The sequence below is a fragment of the Scleropages formosus genome, chromosome 5, assembly GCF_900964775.1.
Source record: "Scleropages formosus chromosome 5, fSclFor1.1, whole genome shotgun sequence".
Taxonomy (NCBI): Eukaryota; Metazoa; Chordata; class Actinopteri; order Osteoglossiformes; family Osteoglossidae; genus Scleropages; species Scleropages formosus.
The window spans coordinates 25,763,536-25,787,513 of NC_041810.1; the positions used below are offsets into that span (position 1 = coordinate 25,763,536).

At 52.5% G+C, this 23,978-nt stretch overlaps 1 protein-coding gene across 5 annotated transcripts in view; it reads left to right on the forward strand.

The window, feature by feature from the left end:
- Nucleotides 1–23,978, forward strand: part of brsk2a (BR serine/threonine kinase 2a) — a 96,468-nt gene that overhangs the window by 45,709 nt on the left and 26,781 nt on the right. For all 5 annotated transcript variants that reach the window (XM_029251684.1, XM_029251685.1, XM_029251688.1 and 2 more), the window contains exons 2-5: nucleotides 1,293–1,387; nucleotides 13,027–13,112; nucleotides 14,430–14,570; nucleotides 18,898–19,014. In XM_029251684.1, the coding sequence (XP_029107517.1) occupies nucleotides 1,293–1,387; nucleotides 13,027–13,112; nucleotides 14,430–14,570; nucleotides 18,898–19,014 (439 nt within the window). The remainder of the gene's footprint in view (nucleotides 1–1,292; nucleotides 1,388–13,026; nucleotides 13,113–14,429; nucleotides 14,571–18,897; nucleotides 19,015–23,978) is intronic.

Here is a 23,978-nt window from a genome sequence, read left to right on the forward strand (position 1 = left end):
TTCGATTGGCGGGAGGCTCCGCGAGCGAGGCAGTTGTATTCCATCAGGCTGAACAGGGTTGGGACATCCTCCACTTCAAGTGGTGCTTCCTTGGGCGGGTCAGGGAGGGGTTTGTGGTCACGACACGTCGGGGAGCAAAGGCGCGTTGGCGTCAAACACCCGATTTTCTCCCTGCTGGAACGGAGCCGCTGAATAACGGCCTTATGTAACCGAGCGTGTGTGTTCCGCAGGCCGAGCGGCGGGTCGATGAGCTCGACTGCGGGAGGTGTGTCTGCCCACCCTGGTGATCGATAGCCTGCTGTGCGTGTGCGTGCGTGCGTGCGCGCGCTGGAAGCTCCCTACATGCAAGTCCCTCAGTGCTGCTCAATCCCTCCCGCGTTCCACAAAGGTCTCGACCCCATCTCTTGCGAGAGCCGCTTCTTCCCCGATCTCCTTACAGCTACGCGAGTCCAGCACCATCGACTATGATCGTCTATGTATTTGCTGTTTGAATGTCATTTCTATAGGAGCTACTGGAGGGACATGAACCAGCAGCACGGTGGAGTCGCACACGCTGTGTGTCCATAGTCTGATGTCGTCTGTGTCTAAAGCTCTTTGTTGATGCACTCTTATTTACTCTGAGCAGTTTGTCACTTTGGAGAAGTGTCCGAGAAATGAATAAATATGAATGTAAATTTCAGGTGTTGCCATCGTGGCCTCTGACCCCAGAGTGGGCGGCTGTGTCTGTGCTGCTGTGTCCCGCTCTGATACGAAGGCAATAAAAGGGTCGGGGTCAGAGGTCAAGGGAGTGGGTTCGTGTCAGAGGCCCTCGTCACGTTGAAAACCTTCTTGCTCCGAGTCCCGACACCCTGAGCTCCCGACCCCCGTGTCCTTCCGTGACCTTTGCGTGTTTCTCGCCCGCGCTCCCTGCAAATAAACCTTGCGCCTGTCGCGCCGGCCGTGTGCGTCTGGAGCCGTTCCTCGTTGACGGGGCTCAGCTTTTCGGTCGTCGCGCTCATCGGTGCGTGTCGGTTACTGCCGAGTCGCTGTCCGCTCTGCTGCCGTACCGCGGTAATGAGCGCGAGCATCGTTCTCGCCTTGCGTGTAAACAGTCTGCTGGTGCAGGGAGGCCCTGGGCTTGTTGAGCGCGCTGGCTTTGGGGGAGCCCTCGGGCAAGGAGACAGGCGCTACTGTGTGTGTGTGTGTGTGTGTGTGTGTGTGTGTGTGTGTGTGTGTGTGTGTGTGTGTGTGTGTGTGAGCGCACTTGTACCCCCAGCCATGCTGACCCTTCCCTCTCCCCCTCTCTCTCCCAGGCCTGGTGAAGCTGGGGGTTCACTGCGTCACGTGTCAGAAAGTCGCCATAAAGATCGTCAACAGGGAGAAGCTCAGCGAATCCGTCTTGATGAAGGTAGGAGTGTGTGTTCCGCTCCTGTGTGTGTGTGTGTGTGTGTGATATCTTGACAAGTTCGGGGGAGCGTGGAGGGAACAGCAGCTGCTGGGATTCAAGACTTGCTGAGGTCCTCGACCTCCAAAGGCAGTGGCCCTAACTGCTGTGCCCCCTGCTGAAACGTACGTCTTTGGACTGTGGGAGGAAACCAGAGCACCTTGAGGAAACGCACGCCAACGTGCAGAAAACAAACTCCGCGCACACCGACATCTCTACCCACCGTTGCACCGGTTTGGAACCTGGACTCTGGACCGACTGTCTTCACACCCACTTTATTAAGAATTGATGAAGTATTAAAACACCTCAAACAGAGCAATAAACCAAAGTTGAGAGACAAAAACAAACAGCTGGTAGTGTAGTTGTTAGAGCTTCTGCGTTTGCACCCAAAGGCTGGTGTTCGAATCCCACCTCCAGCTCCAGTACCCTGGAGCAAGGTACTTACCCTAACTTACTCCAGTAAAATTACCCAGCTGTATTACAGGGTAAATAATAGCAAGTTGCGATAGAGAGAAGCGTCAGATAAGTGAAACGATCTCTGGTGTGACAAGGAGTCGCGGATTACCGAACCGTCGCCTCGCACTTCAATCCATCACCATAAACCTCTTTAATTAGCTGCTCTAATGTGAGGATTTTGCCTCTTTTTGGATTATCTGTTTATTGATTAATTTGTTTCGCCCCCCAGTCCCCTCGTCTGCTGTGGTCCGGCTCTAGCGGAGCTCTCTCCGCATCACGTTGCCAGTTTCGGAGCCCCACGCAGGGTCTGTCATTGCAGGGCAGTGTCCCCCGTCACCTGGTTTGACCGCTCGCAGCCCCCCCCCCCCCGGCCTGAGATCACAGATCAGTCACTTGGACGTCACTGGTAATTTACATACAGTGGTGTCTTCACCTTCACCGTCCCTGGGGTATGATGGGGGGGGTTTGCCCTGTGCTTGGACACCATCTGTTCTGAGGTCAGTAGATATTGGGGGAGGAGCGCGTGGCGGAGCTGGAGGGCTCTGTGAGCCCGAGGATGAGGGAAACGGGTACGATCGGCGAGGAGGAAGATCCTCATGCACCCCTCTCTCCTTTACTTGTCCGCTTGTCCGGTGCAGGGTCCTGGTGCTCCTGGAAACGCGGGGTGTGGTGGTCGCCTACACCCTGAGACAATGACCCAAGGGGGCGGAACAGTGTCAAGGAGCCCGATGGGTCGCCTCTGACCATGATGTGGTTATGGATCATTGTCCTGCATCGCATTAGCAAATCCCTGTGTGTGTGTGTGTGTGTGTGTGTGTGTCTCTGTGTTCAGATAAGAAAAGGAGTGCCAAGCAAGCAGCTGAAAGGTTTCTTCTTGATGGCATCATTTCATCACCCTGCTGTCCTATGTGCGCACGCACACACGCGCACGCTCTCTCTCTCTCTCGCTCCTTCCCTCCACTGTTGGGTTTTGCTCCTTTTGTTTCCCCGAGATGCCAGGCCCCTCAGAGCGCACCTTCACTCTTGGACCCTCGGTGCGAATCCAGCTTGTGTTCCGATTCTCCTCTTTGCTCGTTGGGCCCACCGATGCGAGGAGCCGCCGCGGATCTGCGACGAGCAAATGGAAATTGACCTGCAGCTGAAATCGCCATCCTGAGCATCTTCTTCAGCTGTGAAGATGAGATATAGTGCTTTGTTTCTGACTTAGTGTGTCATCCAGGAAGGCCCTACAGGAAGGGTGTGTGTGTGTTTCCAGAGGGAAACTTAGTCATCAGTTCACCTGAAACCAATGTATTTGGAGTGTGGGAGGAAACCAGAGTACCTGGAGGAAACTCCACACACGCCGAACTGGGTTCGAGCACACGTCCGGAGCCGTGGCCATGTGTTCGGCGCCCGTTTTCACCCAGTTCTGCGCCATGCTCGTTATTAATCAGTCAGTTGTGCTGCAGAGGACCGACGGGGATCTTGTAACGAATGCAACCTCAGGCCTTGTTGTGTTACCAAAAAGTCAAATTGCCTTGATTTGATGAATTTCAGGCGCCGGGACAAACGGCCTCACATTTGTATTCCGTCCGGGTGCGATTAGTCAACCATTCATTTACTTAATTGTTCAGGAGCTGCAAAGTATTGAGCATTAATAAAACATTAATCCTAGAATGAATTAGAATTAACTGGCCATAATAACATTTAGCTGTGTTATTAACTGTAAGGGGCACAAATTCTAAGAAACTGGGGAGGAAAAAAAACTTAATTTATCTCGTTATATATGCACCCCCCACCCCCAGAGGAGAAAACCTGAATGCTCCCGTGTAAAGAAATTGATTGCACTGTGGTGTTTGGAATGATAAACAACTCGCTCCCTTCAGATTTCGTCGTCTCCGTCTGTAAATTGAGAAGAAGCTCGGGTTCCGTGGAGGGGTTGCCACGAGACGGACGATGGGACTCCAAGCTGCCCTGAAAGGAGTGGGTTCTAAAGATGCGAGGACAGCGATTCGCGCGTTCCCTTCGTGGGGCTCGTGCTCCTCCTTGCTCCTGCCCGTCGCTCCCTGGCAGCGATCCTCCTTGGAGCGACTCGCACCTGTGTCCGTGATCCTGCTCCAGGAGCCTTGGCGAGATGAGGTGTGAAACCTGGTAGCCCCTCTCTGAAAATGGGCCTTTTGCCGCCCTATTGATCCCCTGAGGACCTCAGGGAGCAACCATATGAACAGCAGCTGGTGAAGAAAAAGGCAAAGGGGGAAACAGGTGCCACGGAGTCAAACTGGACAGTTTTTTTTTTTTTATATAAATTAATTAAAAACCACACAGCAGCAACTCCGTAAAAAAGTAAAAAGTACAAAGTCAGTAAAACAGCTCTGTTGTCACTCTGGTCATTCTCTTCCTGTCCTGGTCAGTCAGAACCCTGGGTTTAGATGGGCATTGAGACGCCATGGCAACTAGGTGTTTGTTTACTGTAACTAGGGAAATGTGTTAGGTAAGCATGGTGATGGGGTGCCATGGCAACTAGATGGTTTACTGTAACTAGGGAAATGTGTTAAATAGGGTAATGGGGAGCCATGGCAACTAGATGTTTGTTTACTTTAACTAGGTGAATTTGTTTGGGAGGCATGGCAACGGGAAGCCACCTGCCGACCTTGCACCCCTGACTCCCGAGGGTCTCTCTATTGTCTCTGTCCTCCGTCGGAGCCGCTTTCCTGTGGGTTTCGCACCGATGCTCGCGTCTGAAACGAGGCTCGACGCCTCAGCCAGCCGGCAACGCGTAGGGCGACGTGATCGAGGTCATTTCTGGGAGCCGCGGCTTCACACCTGTGCCGCGAAATGTCACCGCCCTCATGGACGCACTGAAAGGTCACCTTCACGCTGTTGCGCGAGGACGCGGCCGCAAGTCTCGGTGTCAAGAGCAGGGTTGCTGCGCGAGACGAGCTCCGTCTTTACGCCTTTCCATTGACCTTTTTTGATCTTTTCACTTCCGCTTCCTTGTCCCAGTTTGCTTGTAGTTAATTACCTCGTTCACCTGGGTTGCTCACCTGTAGGGACTTGAACCCAGGCCCTTTTTTTAGCCCTATGTTTGAGCTGATTAAAGTGTCATTTTCACTTTTTACGCACGTGCACACCCACACCCGCGCGCTTGGATGACCCCGTTCGCCCGGCGAGTCGGCCGAGGTGAACTGCGGTCAGCGGGCGGGGGGGTTCGCGGCTCGGCGGCGCATCGGAGGGAAGCGTCCCCTGAATCATCGGAGGAGACATTTGGGCACCGAGTCAAGCGCTTGGTTTTCACAGTTCGCGTGTTTACAGCCCAGTCGCTCGGAGCCCAGAAAACACCACGGTACATTTGCGCTGCAGAGTGCGTACCATGTTTTAGCTGGCCGCGGCGTCGCGTAACGAGTGTAACCGGATGCTGCTTGGGCCTTCCAGAGGTTTCCAGCAGCTGGAGACGTGAGGTTGTTGTGCAGTGGGGTCGTGTTGCCACGGCAACGGGAGTGTTTGCTTAGAGGACGGGGTTGCTAATGATCACCCTGCACGACACACACACACACAACCTGTGGGCTGGGAGGGCTTTCAGTATGGTCACAGTGCATTCCCATTGGTGATGCAGAGACAAAACAAGCTCTGGTTGCCGTGGCGACAGAGTGATTCCCTGGTGCTGGACATGATCAGTACTTTCACTCATTCATGTACCGACACCCTTACATTAGTAACATACCTCGATCAGTGGTATTACACCAGGAGGTGAGAATGAAACCCGTGTCCTTCCGGTGCAAGGCCTCTGCTCTAACCACTGCGCCACCTGCTGCCCAAAGTGAATTAAAGCCCAGTGGATCTTTCATTTCCTTTTTCTCAATCAGGTGTGTGGGGTGAATAAACTCTGACCCCGTCTTGGTGGTATCAAGCATTAGCCTGAGAGGTGTGATCCAGAGACGAGAGCAGCCCAGAACATACCCCGTACCCCTCGTTTTTATTGTCCGAGATCAGCGCACCCACCCGGGGCTGAGTGACGGCAGAGGGATTCTGGGTAATTCTGGGTGAGGGGGTGTGTGAGCAAAGGCAGGTGACAAACTTACGGTATTCGAACCCCTAACAGGAACGTTGGGGGCTGTTGGAGGAGGGGGAGGAGACTTTGTGGGAACAGTAATTGCTGCGGAAAATGTGCCCACGGGAGCTCTTTACCCATCGATTGATATGTGTGAGGCATTGATTAGGCCGGGTGGTTTAGTGCTGTTTGCTGTTACGGTGGAGCGGCAGGTAGCGCTGGGGCCTCGCAGCTCGGGTTCGAATCTGGCTCAGTCTGTGTGTAGTTTGCATGCTAGAGCAGTCACCTGAAATCAGCAGATCCGGGTTCGAATCTTACGCGTGTGATTAACCGATCTTCTTCTGTCGAGCTTTGGGTTACGTTGCTCGCGGACGCCCTTTTTTCTCAAACTACGACCCAGAATCCTGCCACGCGTGCTGCCGCATTTCCTCTCTCTTCCAACATTACAGGGGTTTTGGGGGCTGTGAGCTCATCCCAGTCATCCCCCCCTTTGCTGTGTCTGCAGGATGGCGGTGGGGCCCACCTTCGCACCTTGACGCTCGAGCGTTTCCTCTTTAAGGCGCAGTAATCTGGAGCCCCAAGCGAATCGCAACCAATTTCAAAACCAATTCTGGCTCGTTGGCCTAAGAAGGCAAACATGCTCATCATGTGTCGGTTTTTTTTTTTTTTTCCTCATTAAATTCAAACAGGTTTTAAAAAAAACATAAATTCATCCTAGCTATCGTGCATTTCTGTGGCCTAGAGATGTTTGGGGTGACCCCCTGCAGAGGTACAACACAGGTGTGAAAAGTGAATGGAGCGAACGCTGCAGTATTGCAGGTGGAACCCGACCAAATGGCTGCATTTTTGTGGGGGGGGGGGCAGTGGGGGCTTCGTTTATCTCACCGAGCCAGATGTGTGCGTGGGTGTGCGCGCGCAGCCCGATGGCAAACAGGCTGCCGGAGACTCTGGTTGCGGGAGCTATGAGGTCAGCGAACTGCAGTGGCAGGTGGACCTGCCCGCATTTTTGTCCGAACATTGATTGAGCAGCAGGTGGCGCAGCGGTTAGAGCTGTTGCCTTGCACTAGAAAGAAAGGGGTTCGAATCCCACCTCCTGTTGTATTGCCCTTGATGAAGGCAATTACCCTGAATTGGTACAGTAAAAATGACTGAATTGCCGATGAGAATTTGTGTCCGAACTCAACATTCTGTACAAATACGATTTAAACATTTTATTTGACTCCTTTCTCTAAGGTCACTGACACCGGTGTACCCATTTACTTTACACAGCGGTGTAATTTTTACTGTATCAATTCAACATAAGCATTAAAAGCAAGCTACAATTCACAGCAAACAATCTATTCAGCTTGGGGGGGTCATGCCCCCCCCCCCCCATCAGCTGACCCCCTCCTTGTTTACACCACCATTTGCTGGTTTGTGGAAAAGGTTGCGCTCTACGTGTGTTGTGTTAATTAGCCACTCAAGCATGGCTGGGCCCTGGGGGGGTGGGGGAGGGGTGGGGGTTGGCACACGAAAGCGGTGGATCGGTGCTACCTGCCAGTCGGCGTGCCAAGCCAGTGCTCTGGGCTTCATCTGGCCCTGGGCCACGTCCCCATTTTTGATCCTGGTGTCTGTGGCTGCTGGGGGTGCAGAATGAGGGGTGATGGCCACGCACACACACGCACACACACTGTAATCCAGCGCAGTCAGTATGGAGTTGGCATGTTCTTTCCATTGTGCTGTGACTTTCCTCCCAAAGTCCAAATTGCACGTGTCTCTGGTGGATTGATGACTCTGAACTACCCTTACTGTGTCTGTGTGCGTTCACTGAATGAGCATATGAGACTGCCCTGTGATGGGCTGGCATCGCATCCAAGCTGTATCCCACCTCACATCCTTCCGGGATAGGCTCTGGACCACCGTCCCCCTACTTTCTGCTGCTGCTCCACCCCAACTCCGCCCTCTGTACTGCTGACTCCGCCCACCTATGGTTGACCCCGCCCCCACAAGGTGTGCGATCTCTGCAGCAGCTGCACAATCCTCTACTGTCAGGCTTGATTCATCCAAAAGGGTTTTGTGCCCATTTCCTCTTCATTGCCCTACATCGAGTTTTATTGCCCTCTGTTACCACACCATCTGTATCCCCAAATTACACAATAATTGAGCATAATAAATTGCATTATTTTCATTAACAAAAAAGGAGACTGGGGGAGGATTGTTTACCTCGTACATGTGTTCTAATTACACGCTGTTGCCTCCCATCATTGATTTGGGTGGAGACGGGGGGTCGGGGGGGGGGGGGGGTTATATCCTTAAATGACGAAAATGAAATCAAAAAAGTGAGATGATGTGATATTTTTCCTCATATTGCTATCGACTGAATTTCGGTTGCAGTAATTTTTACACAGATAACACTGCAAGGTGGCTGTTACAGGGACGATTTGCTTGCGCGTTTGTGTGTGTCGGTGAAAATGGCAAGGAAACGCTGAGAAAGGCGCCACTTTCTCCTTCGCCCATGGATATGAATTTTCTCTCTCGTCGTCACAGCAGAGACCGAGGAAACGGCGTTCGGTCTTTGTTTCACTCTTTCGTTCCTTCGTTCCGCCGTCTGGGATGTGTCAGGCGCGTTGCGCTCAATGAGACTCACTCCTCAGCGACTCGTCTCTTGGTTCCAACGAGAGCTCCGTGCAGTTGATTATCTTCAGTCAATAATAATAACCAAAGTAATCTGTGAGACAAATTATCTTGTGGTCAAATAACCAATTTGGATTAGCGTCAGTCCTGGAGTCTCGCTCGACCTTCACTGTGTGACAGATGGGCAGAGACGCTGATCATGGACCTTTCTCTGCCTCTATTGAGATGAAGTGTGTGTGTGTGTGTGTGTGTGTGTGTGGGGTCGGGTGACATACTGTGTTGTGTTTCTAGTAATCACTGCACTGGAGAAGCTGCAGCACCGTCTCTGGGCAACATCAGGGTTGCGAACACATTCACCATGTCCTCGTGGTCTAAGATCCCAACCACCGCATTCCGTTTGTTCACCTCCACCCCTCCCCGCAAACCTGTGACGAAGCACCGTGGAGACTGGATGGAGACAAGTGCTCCTCAAGATTCACTGTCCTCCCCCCAGGGAGCTGCACATCACTGTGGTGGCAATGGTAGTGAGACGGGTATCACTTCTGGTCTCTTGGTGGTCCAGCTCTGAAGTCTAAAGGATCCAAATTCTGAAGTCTCTCCCTGGATAATGGAATGAGCTCCCTATGTCCCTCAGAGCTGCTGAATCCCTTCCAGCACTCACAAAGGGTCTTGAACCAATCTCCTTCAGAACCACTTCTCTCCTGACAGCTTTATTAATGAGTCCAACACCATCTGCTGTGATTGTCTGCGTGTTTGCCGTTCGACACTCAGTGATGCGTAAGGCACTCGGGAGCTCCTGTGCCAGGTGACAGATACACTTGAGACCATCTGGTACTTTTTTTAACCTGCTCGTTGGTCCCCATCCTAGAGGGCAGAAGGACTTTGTCCAGGAAGGCCATGGCCGTCGCTGACATGCCCCCGCCCCCCACCCCATCTATGAGTCAGATCAGTGGAACACAAGTCCACTTCTGGGCCTCCCTGGGAGACTGCTCTCTCAGTGCTATTGGCCTGGATTGTTGGCTCCGCCCACTGTCACCTTCTGGGCCTCCTGGCCCAGAGGACTCGCAAGGAAAGCGCTTCGGCAGCATCGGCACCTGTATCCAATGCCCTCCGGCCCGACGGGTGGAGCGATCGGCTTGGAAGTGAATTGCTACCCGTCTCGACGTTTCCACAGACGGGTCCCCTGGGGTCCCGCTGGATGGAGGGTGAAGTCCACATTGTCTGCGTGCGTGTCGTGCACATTTCCATGATGCCCTCCCAAAAAAAAAGATGGAAATGAGCTGGTTCTGAAGCTCGTAGGAGACGACCCCTTCTCTAAGAAGGGCTCCTCCTCCTTCCAGAGATGAAGGGAGCGAGAGCGCGAGGGCGAGCAAGGTTATCGGGCACGGCACAGGTGCGAGATGCCCAGAGGGGTTTCGCTGCTGCCGTGCTGTCGCCTCCAAATTAGCAGCCCTGTCCTGAGCAGGTAAACGATTAGAGTCACTCTGAGGAGCCGTTTAAAGGACAAGCGTGAGCTTCCGCCTGGGGCCTGCCGGGAAAGGGGGAGGGGAAATGTGCCAAAGCTGCCGTGACTGAGGGTGTGACAGGACCTCAACCCGAGCGAAGATTAAAGGGAAACTTTTTATGTATATATTTCATATGTTTTTTTTTTTTTTTTTTTTTTTTTCCCCCTTCTCCAGTCATTGGTGACAGAACTTTAAAGATTCTGTGCTTTGATGCTGCATTTCTTTCTCTTTCCTCTGCCCTTTTTGCTATGGTCCAGGGGTATGGGAGTAGCAAGTCAGAGCTCCTCCCTTCCCCCCCCCCCCCCCCCCCCTTTACACCTATTACCCCTTCTGGGGTGTAGGCCACCAACAAGGGTCCTCTAAATGTCTCTGTCCTCTGTCTTTCTCTCCAACTGACCCCAAGTGTAACCCAGTCTCTTGGTGTCAGCCTCCGCATCTCGGCGCCAGGTGTTTCGTAGTCGACCTCTTGTCCTCTTGCCTTGTGGATTGCAGATGAAGGCTTGTCTGGTGCTGTTAGAAGCTGGCTTGCGGAGAGCGCGTCGAGTCCCTCCATCGTCGCTTGAGTATTTCCTCTTCTGCTGGGGATCTGGTTTGTTCTCTGCCCCAGATGCTGGTTCCTTATGGGGTCAGACCAGCAGATTTACAGGATCCTGCTCAGGCAGTTGAGGAAGATCTGGACTCTATTGGTGGTAGCCACTGTTTCTCCCTCTCTCAGCACCATACAGCAAGACTAACTTGACGTTGGTGTTGAACAGTCTGATCTTTGTCTTCACAGACCGGTCCTTGGAGTTCCAGACATTCTTCAGTTGCTGGAAGGCTGCTCTTGCTTTACCAGTTCTTGCTTTTACATCTGTGTCTGTGCCACCTTGCTCATCAATGACGCTGCCAAGGTAGGTAAAGGTGTCCACTTCTTCCAGTGCTACACCGTCCAGCACGATAGGGGCTGCGTTGGCTGCGTTTGCTTTGAGTATCTTGCCCTTCCCTCTGTGGATGTTGAGTCCCAGACGCGATGAGGTGACGGCTACCTTGTTGGTCTTCTCTTGCATCTGCTGGTGTATGCACGAACAGAGCCAGATCGTCTGCAATCTCGAAGTCGTCCAGTTGTTTTCAAAGCGACCGCTGGTGGTATCGTAGAGATCCTCTTCAGCTTCTGCTGCTAGACTGTCTATGTAGTTTCTCTGGTCAGATATAATACTTTTCTTGGTTGCCCTATTGCATTTGCATAGTCTACCTGTACCTTAGCCCTCTATTTGTGTTATGCTGCTGTTAACCGCTACTTTCTTCTCTTTCTTCACTTGAGTCTTCTGTAGGGTGTCTGCAGAAATCCACTCTTTGCCTGGTGTTTCCTTGGCCCCAGTACTACTTTACATGATGATGTGACTGCCCCTTTAATCTTCTGCCACTTGCTATCAATAGTTTGTTCTTCTTCTGCCAGCTCTTGGAGGGCTTGGAACTTGTTGCTGAGGGTAACTTTAAACTTCTTTTTTTTGGTGCATCTTTCAAAAGCCCTGCGGTAAACGTCACTTGCTGGATCAACTCTCCCATCCAGTTCTTAAGTCTCTTGACTAGGAGATGATGATCTGATGCACCGCACCTCTTCTAGCACACCTTTCATGGGCGTCGATCAGAGCTCCTCCCCCTTCGTGGGTGTCGGTGACTGGTAGGCTCCTCCCCTTTTGGGAGTGTTGGTCGCTCCTCCCCTTTCCCTGACTATCTGAATTCCACAAGTTGAGTTGAACAGCGTCTGGGACAGTTTGGAGCTGCAGGAAAATGCGTTCGGTTAGTAAACTACACCAACCATTCTGCGGAGTGCAGTTGAACGCGAAGCGGTGCGGGAAGCTGAGCTCCAGAACACAGGAAGACGGCGCCTCTGGGTTCGGCCTGGCGCTGATTTCCTGTGGCAGGTGCCTAAACCGGGAACAGGGATACTAACAGTGACACAAATGCGAGCCGAGTGGCTCTACTCGGACGGCCGCGCTCTCCGGTCGCGGTGTGAGCTGGAGCTCCGCTCCGCTCCCCTGTCCATCCCACGCAGGTCTTTGGCTGTGCCGAAACACACGTGTGTAGCAGCTTTCTGTTGTCTCTCGCTGCCGAAGAGCCGTCGGAACCCCTGCACCCAGCTGAGAACGACAGAGTAAATAGAGTTTTAATGACTTATTCACAGTCTCTCACTTATTTGTTTGTCCCTCCTGAGGCTTCGATCAACATCAGGCTCCCTGGGACCCGGTTTCTCCAGCAGCAGCTCGCTTTCATCTCTCACCCCAGACGTGCTGTTGAGGGAAGCGGCGAGAGAGACCGAGACGGAGCGCTTCATTGGACCGTAGGAGGTTCTTGCGTGCTATGGAAGAGTCGGACCCCCCCCCCCCCCCAACACGGTTACGTCACGATCGATGAGTGACGCGTCTCAGAACTCAAGCGCCCATGTGGGACGAGCTGTCTGGGACGCCGGCTGCATTTTGGATGAGCCGCTCCAGTGTTCTCCTATCCCGTCGATCCCTTCAGACGATGACTGCAAAGTGTTGGGCTCCTCGCCGTGTGTGTGCGCGCGCGCGCTTCAGATCGAGATTACGAAGCAGCGTTGTTTATCTGCCTGCTCATGAGGGGATCTGTCAAACACAGAGAGGAGCTACAGGGCACCAGCCCCTTTCATGGTTACAAACCCAGTTGGTACTTTGTTTCACGGTGACCTTGCTGAACTGGTAGGAACACTGTGATTGGTGGAACCATTTACCACGGTTTGGGGCCAGACGTATACTTATTGTGTGGTAAAGGCAGTCTCGCTGCATTGGCGTGTGGTCCCTGAAATCCCACCCTGCCCTCGGCCTCCTGTCTCCAGCCCAGGATGTCCCGTGTCCTCAGCGGTGGTGTCACTCGTCTGTTTTCGGGTGGTTGCGGTTAACGACGAGTCTGATTCGAACCCCGCACGGACCGGTGCTCGTGCGCTCGAAACAGATCTGGGATTGCAAGGTTTTTTCTGTGACGGCGCCTTTTCTCTGTTGCAGGTGGAGCGAGAGATCGCCATCCTGAAGCTCATAGAACACCCCCACGTTCTGAAGCTGCACGACGTCTATGAAAACAAGAAGTATTTGTGAGTCCCGTTCTTTCTGCTTCCTCTTCCACTCGGGTAACGCTGCGCCCGCCTGTCCGCAGCGGTTAATGCTCCCGTATTAACTGCGGAGTCCGCAGGGCTGACTGCTGCCCCCCCCCCCCCCCCCCCCCGCATTGCATTGTGGGAAGGCAGAGGAGAGTAGCAGGGTGCGGGCTGCGGGGGGTCTAATGAGGGATTTGGTGATGGCGTTCAGAGGGTTCACGTGACCAGTGGGTGGGGGGGGCTAATGAAGTGCCGCCCACATTAATGACCGCAGTGGCCTCAGAGTCAGCCATGTGCTTCCTCTGAGCGCTAATGGGCTGATCTCACACACACACACACACACACACACACACACACACACACGCTGTACGTTTTTGCCTGGCATCATTTAAAGTTAACATGTTCTTTAACATTCGTGAGAACGGGCTGCTCTCAAACACACGTGTCCCACGTTTGCGCGCTGTGTTTGTTTTACCTGAGCTCTTGCGCGCTTCCTCGACCACCCTGCTCACTGCACCGTCGCCACTCTCCAGGCGCTTCTCACCGTGATTGATGCGCTCGACTCTGGAAGCGGTTACATACAACATATTCCTCACCGAGACACCGATCCGCACGCGGCTTCGCTCCGCCGGCTCTGCCTACGTGCCGTCCTCGCTAACGGGCGGCGGTGCGACTCGAGCCGCAGCGGAATTTGTTTTCTAATGTTCTGATGACACAGACGGATTGGCCGAGGGACTGCTGAAGTGTTGGGCCCACCCGTTACGTTTGACTCCGAAAAGAGGCGCTAACCGCTGCAGCGCATCCCCTCTATGTGGCGCTGGGATCTTCTGGTCTCCGTCTCCCGCAGCTCCACCTTCCCCTGAAACCTTGCCCTCTCGTGGATGCGGTCGCTGGCCGGGCGAGCAGTACGACCGTGCTTTCTTCCTCCGGCACGGGAATCGCGGTAGGTCCGGATCGCGACTCGTAACCATTTGAATGTGGTTTCGGGGTCTCGAAGCGGAATACCGGGCTGTGGAAGGGTTCATGTCCGGACGTGTTTCTGGAGCACAGTTAAAAATAGATGGAGAAATGAAAGCATTCGGGGAAACGTGGGCCCGGAGATGAAACACGGTCAGACTGTACGCCGGGGTCCGGGGAGTGTCGGCTCTCGCGATGGATCATCCTTCTCAATTTAGAAACCATCTGTTCTCCCGAGGAGCGAGTCGGACCTCTTTGAAAGGCGCCCTTGAGAGCAAGTTGGATTCTTTGTGGTTTTCGACGTGTGCGTGCGTGCATGCGTTCTCTAGCTTGTCATCTCTGTGTTTGTGTCTCCAGGTACTTGGTTCTGGAACACGTGTCTGGGGGGGAGCTCTTCGACTACCTGGTAAAAAAAGGCAGGTTAACCCCCAAGGAAGCAAGGAAGTTCTTCCGACAGATCATCTCTGCACTGGATTTCTGTCACAGCCACTCGATATGGTGAGTGTCGCCTCCGCTCTGGTGTCTTGGCGATGTCCGACGGCTCCGTTCCTCCTTGAGCGCGACGCCGCGCCTGGGTGCGAACGCTACGAACGCGTCTGGAAGTGTCAGGTGTTTCCTTGCGGGGAGGGATGCTGCTGCGGGTTGGATCCGGGGTTGGATGCGAAGCAGCGAAAGACTTCGGATGAATTTCTAGTCAAAACACGTCGTGTATCATTTGCGTGGCTGCAGTTCTAGTGGCGTGTTGTTGCTTTTAAAGTGTTTCTGAAAATCCGCCGGTGGCATCGGTGGAGCTGCTTCAAAACTCCGCATTCAAGCGAAACCTGGAACGGCACGTCCCCCGGCAACGGCCAGGAAAGTTTGGTGGCGCCGAGCGTGTCCTCCAGCCCCCGGCTCCCGAGCGCGCACGCGACGCCAAAGAGGAGCTCCGCGCAAATCGAGCACAAACGCGCTCCATCTGTTCTGTCTGCTGCTGCGTTTGTATCCACAGGCGTTTCGATTACCGCCACTTCAAGGAGTAACGATGGAGCTCCTCCGGAGTTGGAGGTCTTTCCCTGAAATATCTGGCCACGATTTATATCCGCCTGGAACTTTGACAGGGCTGTATCCCCAGAAACTCCAAATGTTGTTTCGTTTTAGAGCGCGCTCTGTTTCCTTCACGTTTTTATCCGAAGTGATCTCTGTCTTGTCTTAATTCCCATAAAACCCGTACTGTGTCACCACCCCGTTCAGCCCTTGTGCCAGATCTTGAATAGAAATTTAGTGGGAGTTTAGAGTTCAGACATTTAATGGAAAACTTTAAAACCGCATTGTGTGTTTCGGCACCGCCCAGTCCCATATTGACCACACCCACTCACATCTCGGCCACACCCAGTCCCTTGTTGGCCACACCCTCCATCACTGTGGCTTCACCCATCTTCATCCAGCCCCTCCCTTCTTCTCTTTCACCCTGGCGGGTTTATTCACTGTTGACGTGATATCATGATCCCAACAAGGAGAACCGCATTGCCAGTGCGGTGTCACGTCGGCCGTCCTGACGGTAAATCCCCCCTTGACGCGTGCCGTCGCGACGCCGCTGTTCAGCGTGCCAGGGCTTAGCTCTCATCAGGATAAGCTTCTCCTCTCAGGGCTCTTCCCAGAAGCATCGCCGATCGCTTGATGCAGTTAACATCTTGTTAGGGCAACGTGCGGTGGCACTAGTATTCTTTTCCAACAAAAAAACCCCCAAACCTTCTGACAACTTTTGGAACTGTAGCGTTCAGAACAGTTCGTGTTCCATTTTTACACTTGTCTTTCGCAGTAGGAGATTAACTCCTGCTGAAAGGGGTGTCTCTGAGCACCCATGCTGCCTCCCCCAACGTGGTTAGCAAAGCATTAAGACCCTGAGAAGATGTGTCTGACCCCCACTGTATCAGGACAGTGGCATCCTCGGTCTCCCATATTCCAAAACTACAAGTTGTGTGACTGATGATACACGGCTCCGCCCCATCCCACCCTACCCTTATGGGGAGTGGCGGATGGGGGATGCAGAGCGAAAATTGATGACAGGCTGAATGCTGGGTGCGGCTGTTCCGGGTTCCGACCCTCAGTATAATGACTATGATGAGATCAAGACACCGCCCCCTCCGCCTGGGCCTCTCCTCGAACCTCGTGCCCCAACTCGTCACGTGTCCTTCGGATCAGAATTTCAGCTCGGAGACCCCCGTCGGAGCCGCAGAATCCAGCACAAAGGACTGATGGGAGACCCCCGGTGCATCTGAAGCTTCTCCATTCGCTTTGTTTCTCATGTGTCGCGCGGGCTTCTCAATCCCCTCACTGTGCCGGTGGCTGGCGGGGGGCCCTCAGGGACTTCATACAAATAATATTTTTTGCACAGCACCCGCCCCCTCGTGTCTTCTGTGGAGAGATTATAAAGCCGTCATCCCTGCCAGTCTGCGACACCCGCTCCGTGGTTCGAGCCATTCCGATTGGCTGCCTGGAGGTGATTGATAGGAGGGGGTCGGCTGACGGACGGGCAGATCCTTCTCCATCATTCCCTCATCAGGCTGCTCTCCAAGCCACGATGGTGTCTGATTCCATGTCGGAGGCTGTGGGTGAGGGGGGGGGGAAGGCCCGTCTCAGATTAATGCCTGTCATCCTCAGCAATTTGGCACTCGGCACAACTTTGTCCCCAGGTGTGCAACTTGCCGTCTTTTAACAGCAAAAACAGAAAACGAGAAAAAATACGAACACCACAGGATGAATATGAACACAGAAGTGCATAAGTCAATAGTTTTCATGGCTTTAGTCTTCCTGGAGCTCAAGCTAGTGCTGATATCATAATGAAATACAACGAAAGGAAGGTTTCGCCGCTGCATCGACTCGTTTGAATATGAATTTTTGCAAGCAAGATGAGATTGGTCAGATAGTGTTCATTTTCATTTCATATTTAAAGCACAGAAAGGAATCATTGCACACGTGATCACTGTGTCTGCGCAGGTCTTTGGGTTCGGGGGTCACATGACGCGCACTTTGCCTTAATTTTTTCCCGTGGTTTCGGAACATGGCTTTCTGGTGTGAGACGTGGTCAATAAAGTCGTAAGCAGAAGGTCGTGGGTTCAAGTTCAGTGGTCTGGGATGTGCTGTAAATCCCTTTGATTAAAAATGTTTGCTAAGCACCTGTCTTCTGGGCTTGATGTCGTAGGGGGTGGGCAGCGGCGGTACCGAGCAAATAGGAATGGAAAGGCTGTACCGCGGTGAACAACTGAGTACCGCGGTTAGGATTGCTTTGTGCTGCGCTTGGCAGGTTCTGAGAGATGGGGCCCGGCGCGTGCGCACCCCTCCCTCGTTCCCTACGAGAGCCGAGGGCTCGTCCCATCCTGACAGCTGCTCCGCTGACAAGAGGGTAAATTGGACATGAAGGCTGTCAGGGGTGTGATGAAGGTCCCCAGAAGAGGGAATGAATCAGGCGCCGTGTCCCGCGGCAGGGCTGACCGTGCTAATTCACTCTCTTGGCCCTGTCCTCAGGTGGACCTTCGGTCAACCACTCTCCCGACCTCGTACCTGGGTCGGCTCCCGTGCTCAGGCACCGCGGGACCGTGGACCGGCGGGCTGCGCCGATGTTTAACCGCGGCCGGTGGAAACCGGTATCGATAAGCTATGCGGATGTGGATCTACATACCGAATTCAGAGCGGCGAATGGGCGGATGGCTCGATGGGGTGGGGGGTCTATTGCTTTCTACTTTATTAACCCCGCCCTTCCTAATGGCCGCAGGCGGAACGATACGGGAAACGGCGACACGGAAATTCAGCAGGAGCGCGACCACAGACCGCCCGGGAAATCGCATTTCTGTGCGTGTCATGATCACGGCCCTTTGAAGACAGCATAGGCGAAGGCCTGGTAGGGGTTGGGGATGGGGTGCGGGAGCAAAATAATTTCACACCGCAAACGCGACCAGAGCGTTGGGTCACAGGATTCGTGGCGGGAACAAATGAAGACCATTTGTCTCACGCTGTGACGCCAGGGAGCCGACGGTTTGGGCTGACGAGCTGCGGACTGAAGTTGCTCTCCCTCCCGAACACTGAGACACCCCCACATGCCCCATCGCGACCCCTCATCCCCAAACCCATGAGCAGAGCTTTAACCATGGGACCAGTAAAGAGCTGCTGCCTTCGGACAGGAAGGACCCAGGTTCAGATCTTTTTTCCTGCTTAGTACTTGTGATCCAGGTCCTTCTCTGATATGCAGAAATTTACCCAGCTGTATAAGTGGGTTCATCAGTGTGAACAGTTTAACAGTGTAAAAATAAAAGTGAGATAAGAGTAAATGTAAATAAACGTGAGCTAGCACACATCACACGTGGTAACTGGGCCTCTTGGATCGCTGAACAGTTTGAGTAATATTGTAGGAGATAACACCGTACACCCGTCCCTGATTTTGTGCATTGAATTATCCCATTATTAAAGGAAATATCCCAAATTAAAGGTGTTTCAGTATGACAGTACCACCAGCATATGTTATAATATTTGTAACAAAAATGATTGAATTCTATCCCTTATTATGCTCAAGGTGTTGGACTGTTCTGATGTGCCGTGGGTGTTTCTAGTGGCCCATTATAAATGCTCCGGCGCTGATGGGTAATAAACCTCCCAGGTTCACTTCGCCCCCGTTATCTTAGCGAAGAATAAATCTTTCAGGACTGTTTCACTGCAGGCCTCGTGCCCCTTTGCTGGGTCTTTCTTCCTCGCAGGATTCCCTTTTTCCGTTTTTGAGAATGATGGTCGGCCCGGTAGCAGCCCTCGTGAGCATCTTTCAGGGATTTAAACCTCTCACCTTCTTCCCACGCAGCCACAGGGACCTGAAGCCTGAAAACTTGTTGCTAGACGAGAAGAACAACATCCGGATAGCGGACTTCGGCATGGCCTCTCTGCAGGTCGGGGACAGCCTCCTGGAGACCAGCTGCGGGTAAGCGCGCCTGACTGGTCACAGCCTAGACTGAGGGGAATCTTATTGGTTGGGACTGAATGCTGCTGGAATGCCATTGGCCATTATGGTGACAGAAGTCATCTTTCATTTCTGATCTCAAAAGCAGTATATTTGTTAGTGTACCACCTAAGATTAATATTGAATAAATTTGTATTGATTTAAAATCGATGCATAACCCAGGTGGCCTTTCTGTGCTTCTCTTTGGCGTCCATGTGCTGCGTCAAGAAAAAATTCTCCTCGTATAGGGTTAATTTTGCCCATGAATGGTTTGCATGGAAGTCATTCATTTTCCTAATTTTGTTCTGCCCGTTAATCCAAAAGCGGTCTCGCAATTGAGTGTAATCAGTACGTAGGGCCACGTAACGTCGGCACGATACGCTCATGTTTACTTTAGTCGGGGGTCATTTCCCTGTCTTGTGCCCAGAGATGTGTTTTCAATTATCGTTAACGCGCAATGTGAACTGGAGAGAAGATATTCAATTATCCTAATTACCTCTAATCTGGGCCTTGCTGATGCTATCTTTTTGGCAGTGGTGGCTAATAGTTTCTGCGCCGTCTCGGGGGGTGGGGGGGCTGCGATTTGGCCGGGGCCGCAGACTTGAGCTGTGGACGGTCGGGGAAGGACCGTGTTTATCTGCGTACGGACACCTTAATTGGTAAAAAGGAATTCAGAGGTGAATTGCGTTCTCAAGGGTTAAGTCAGAATCAAGGGGCACATGTATTAGCGCACACACACACACACACACACACACACACACACCTGTACATCCATGCATGTGGCCCTTCCAAAGCATTAAACTGGGGCAACTGAGGTCCTTTGAGTCAGAGAGATGAGGCTACCTGGTGCCTCTGGAGGGGACTGGTCAGTTAACGTGGAAGCTGAGACCTGTCTCCCCCCCCCCCTTTTCCGCTGCGGCGGGGCGGCTGGTGCTTGTCGAATCATCACAGTTAGGCGGTGGTGGACGAACGCTGCTGGACGGTCCCAGTGTGGCGACATCATCATTTTCCGGTGGGCTGTTAATTAACACGATCTTTGATGTGGACACAGCTGTGTGTCTTTAATAACATTTAATAAACAAAAATAAAGCTCTTCCCCATTGAGGGCAGCAGGTGGCGCAGTGGTTAGAGCTGTCGCCTTCCACCAGGAGAACCCGGGTTCGAATCAACGCAATGACTCCTTTACCTTTGTTCATTTAGCGGGTGCTTTTCTCCGAAGTGACGTACAAAGCTCGTTGACTAGCGTTGAACCTTTGTCCAAGGTCGCTTACAGTGCAAGTATCGACGGAGTAAAACCCTGAACTGCCGCAGTAAAAGTGACCCAACTGTATAACAGATAATTGTAAGTGTGTGTGTAACTTAACACTGTCAGTCACTTTGTACTTTGGACTAAATATCGTTATACTTTGAAATAAATTTCTAAAGTCTTATTCCTCATTCACTTTTATGCTTTAAAAATATATGTATGTAAAAATGATGCTCATGCATTTAATTTATTATGATTATTATAATGATGATTATTATTACATAATAGTCGTTATTTTTCAGTATTATTACATAATAATCATGGGTATGCGAGCCCTGCAAGTGCCCCGTGAGCAGTCTTTGGGCGCAGGAAGTACTTTGCGGGACCTGCGGCTTATCTGGGATCTTATCGAGGTGGGGAACTGGCTGCAGATGGGAGGTGCGGGATGAGCAGGTTGGATAAGATCCTCCAGCTCTGACGCTCAGCATCAATAGCAGATCGCTGGCTGCCGGGTAGATTAGCGACGGTAAATCTTTCACTATCTGCGCGCATCGGGGTTGGCGGGGGTGGAGTGATGGTTGGCCGGGGGGGGGGGCGGGGGTTGGTTAAGCCTGCTCTTGGGCACAATGTGACAAAAGAGATAAGTGAAGGTGCTGATCCGTGGCTAACGGACAAGCTGAGCGCTAACTGGCCCCGGTTGGGTTCTCCACGGCTCTTACGGGGGCGCCGTTGGCTCCGTGACGCTCGCCGGGATCCGTTCACGGGGGATTTTGAGAAAACGTGTCCTTTTTAAGTCGATTCCACAGGGACAGGCGTTGACTCTGTGGCGGGACTCTAAAAGCATGCGTATGGATGTCAGCTGAGCTTTGACCCCAGACACACCTGTCTTTTGCCCCCTTATTGTTTATTAATGTATCTGACCCCTTGCAATCTGAGGTTTGCACACTTACCTTGATTTACCCTTTCACAGAGCATTGTAATTTTTAATGCATCATTTCAGAGGTGACCACCTTGTTCGAGGGTAAGGCGGCTGGGATTCGAGTTCAAGGCAGCAGCTCTGTATACTGTGTTGCCCAACCTGTTCCTCTGCCCTAAAATGTACATTTTCTCTGAAGCCCACCCATCAGACCGGGTTTCCGAGAAGTCCACCAAGTCCGTGTGAAAAGTACCACAAGGTGCATCTGGGGATTCGTCCCTCACGCAGAACGCAAATGACACCTGGGGTTTCCCACGAGCCTCCGCAGGTCGAACCGGGAAGCGGACAGGTCTGCCAGGTGCACCTTGCGTTAGTGCTCGGAACCTTAAGGTTACGGGTTCGAGGGCTGCTCCGTGTACACTTGATCAAGGTACTCACCCTGAACTGATACAGTAAAAAATTACCTTGCTGTGTAAATCCTGCAAATAAAATGTTGGAGCAGAGGAGGGATGATGGTTCGGCACATGATGGGGTTATTATACTTTGGGGCCGACGGAGGGGGGCGCATACGCACCGGTCTCCGTCCTCGGGAGCGGTGGGTGCCCGCGCGCACTGCCGTTATTGATAGTCCCCGTACGCCTGGCCGCCCCATCTCTAAGCGCGGACATGACAGTTTTTAATTAAACGCATTCATCTCCGGCCCCCCTTCGCCCGCCGCCTCTTTGACACAAATGGATTCTGTTTACCGCGGGTAATGGACTCCAGCGGAATCCCACATCCGACGGGGCTTCGCTCCGCTTCCCGAGCGGCCGAATTACAGACGCGGCCGATTGCATCCGTCGGCCGCCGCCTTTGTCATCTGTTTTGTCTCGTTCCTTTTCTCGGGGACGAATGCCTGCGTACCGAAAATGCACGGCGCCCAATGTGGATCCGGATTGGCCGCAACGCCGCTTAGTTCCGCACCCCCCTTAGGGTAATGCCTTCCTGAAAAATCCTTTGCTAGGTGTATTCTCATAAATCGAATACGTAATTACTGTTCTCTTCAGTGATGATGATTTGTACTTGTTGCTCAGCTCAAATTGACACCAATTTCTGCTGAAATGTCACTAAATTCCATTAAAATGGACAGTTACTTGAAGACATAACATTATCGTTACATTTATTTATTTAGCAGACCTTTTTCTCCGAAGCGACTTACAATGGATGCTACGTAGTGTTATGAGCCCACACACCTTATCCACCGCGGTGACTTACCCTGGTAGATACACTACTTACACTGGGCCACTCTTCCATACAGTGGAACACACTCCGTCTGTGTCACTCACACTGTGGATTAACCTGAACAGCATGTCTTTGGACTGTGGGAGGAAACCAGAGCACCCGGAGCAAACCCACACAGACACGGGGAGAACATGCAAACTCTGCACGGACTGAGCGGGGATTGAACTCGCATCCTATCGCACCGCCCATAACACTGTATAACAAGACACTTTCCCTTAATATACCGCACTATACTGTACCATAGCACTGCATGGCCACCCACCTGTGTGCGTTGAGCTCTTGTGGCCCTAACACACTGAACACACGCACAACACATACATACACATGATATTCAGTGTTTATGTATTAATTCAACATTTAATGCAGAGAAACGAGGGATGAAAGAAGTCAGTGGCGATGAACCGAACGCGGTGGACAAGTGGACGTGGTTTGGACGGTCCAGTGGGGTCACGGTTACCTAGACGACAGTAGGTGAAAGGTGTAAAGAGGGTAGCAGAGGTTGGTGTACATGTAAATTCAAAGAAATGCTTTGTGAGCTCGAAACTCGTCGGGAGGTGGAGAGGAATCCTCCGAACCCGAGCTGATCTGTCTGTGACCGCCTACGGAACCCGGACGTTTACATTAATTTACAGCGATAATCTCCCTACGCTTACATATTTACCCATTTATACAGCTGGGTAATTTTACTGGAGCAATTCAGTGTAAGTGCCTTGCTCAGGTGGCATTAATACTTCCGTCCAAAGGCAGCCACTCGAGCCGCTATGCTACCAGCTGCACCTGGTGCCGCGGTTTGCTCACTTACACCGATTTACCCTATCGCAGAGCAGGGTACAGCACAGAGGAGAAAGAGAGCTTTACAAATAAAACAGAAACAGCCCTTTGCATCCCTTCGAAGGCTCTGCTGTCCAGCCAACAGCAACAAAGCCGCAGCTCAGGTGTGCAGGTGTGTGCGTCGGCTGCCCTTGGCCTCTTTCTCCACCGCAGCGAACCCGCCTGCCCTTCAGGAAGACACGGCTGCCGGCAGGAGGGCAGACTAAGTAAAGCGGCAGATTGGTATCCCGCGTGCTTTTCCTTTTGCACTGGTGTGATTGGAGGTGCTTTTCCAATGACCCGCGCAGCTTGAGCTCCTAAGGAGTGGTTACCATGGTACACACGTGGTGGTACCTAGTTTTGCGGGGTTTTCTCCATGTGTCTGATGTGCATTAACCATCGGCCACACCGGAAGGCGTTTATGGGGTGGGGCACGCGGCGGTCGGAGCGTGATTTCATTTTCCGGCCTCAGTAAAAATCGATGGAATCCACAATATGGATGGTTTTAATGATCAACGTGTCCCATAGCAGGGTGCGAGCTGGCGGGGTGTTCTCGTGGGGGCCTGAGTGGAAAAGGTTATGTTCATCCTACGTATGCACATGGGTGGACAGCGCCGCCCCGCAGCCAGAGAGCAGTTTGGCAGAGAACACTAACAGTGGTCCAACCAAATGGAATGGATGAGCCTAAATGTG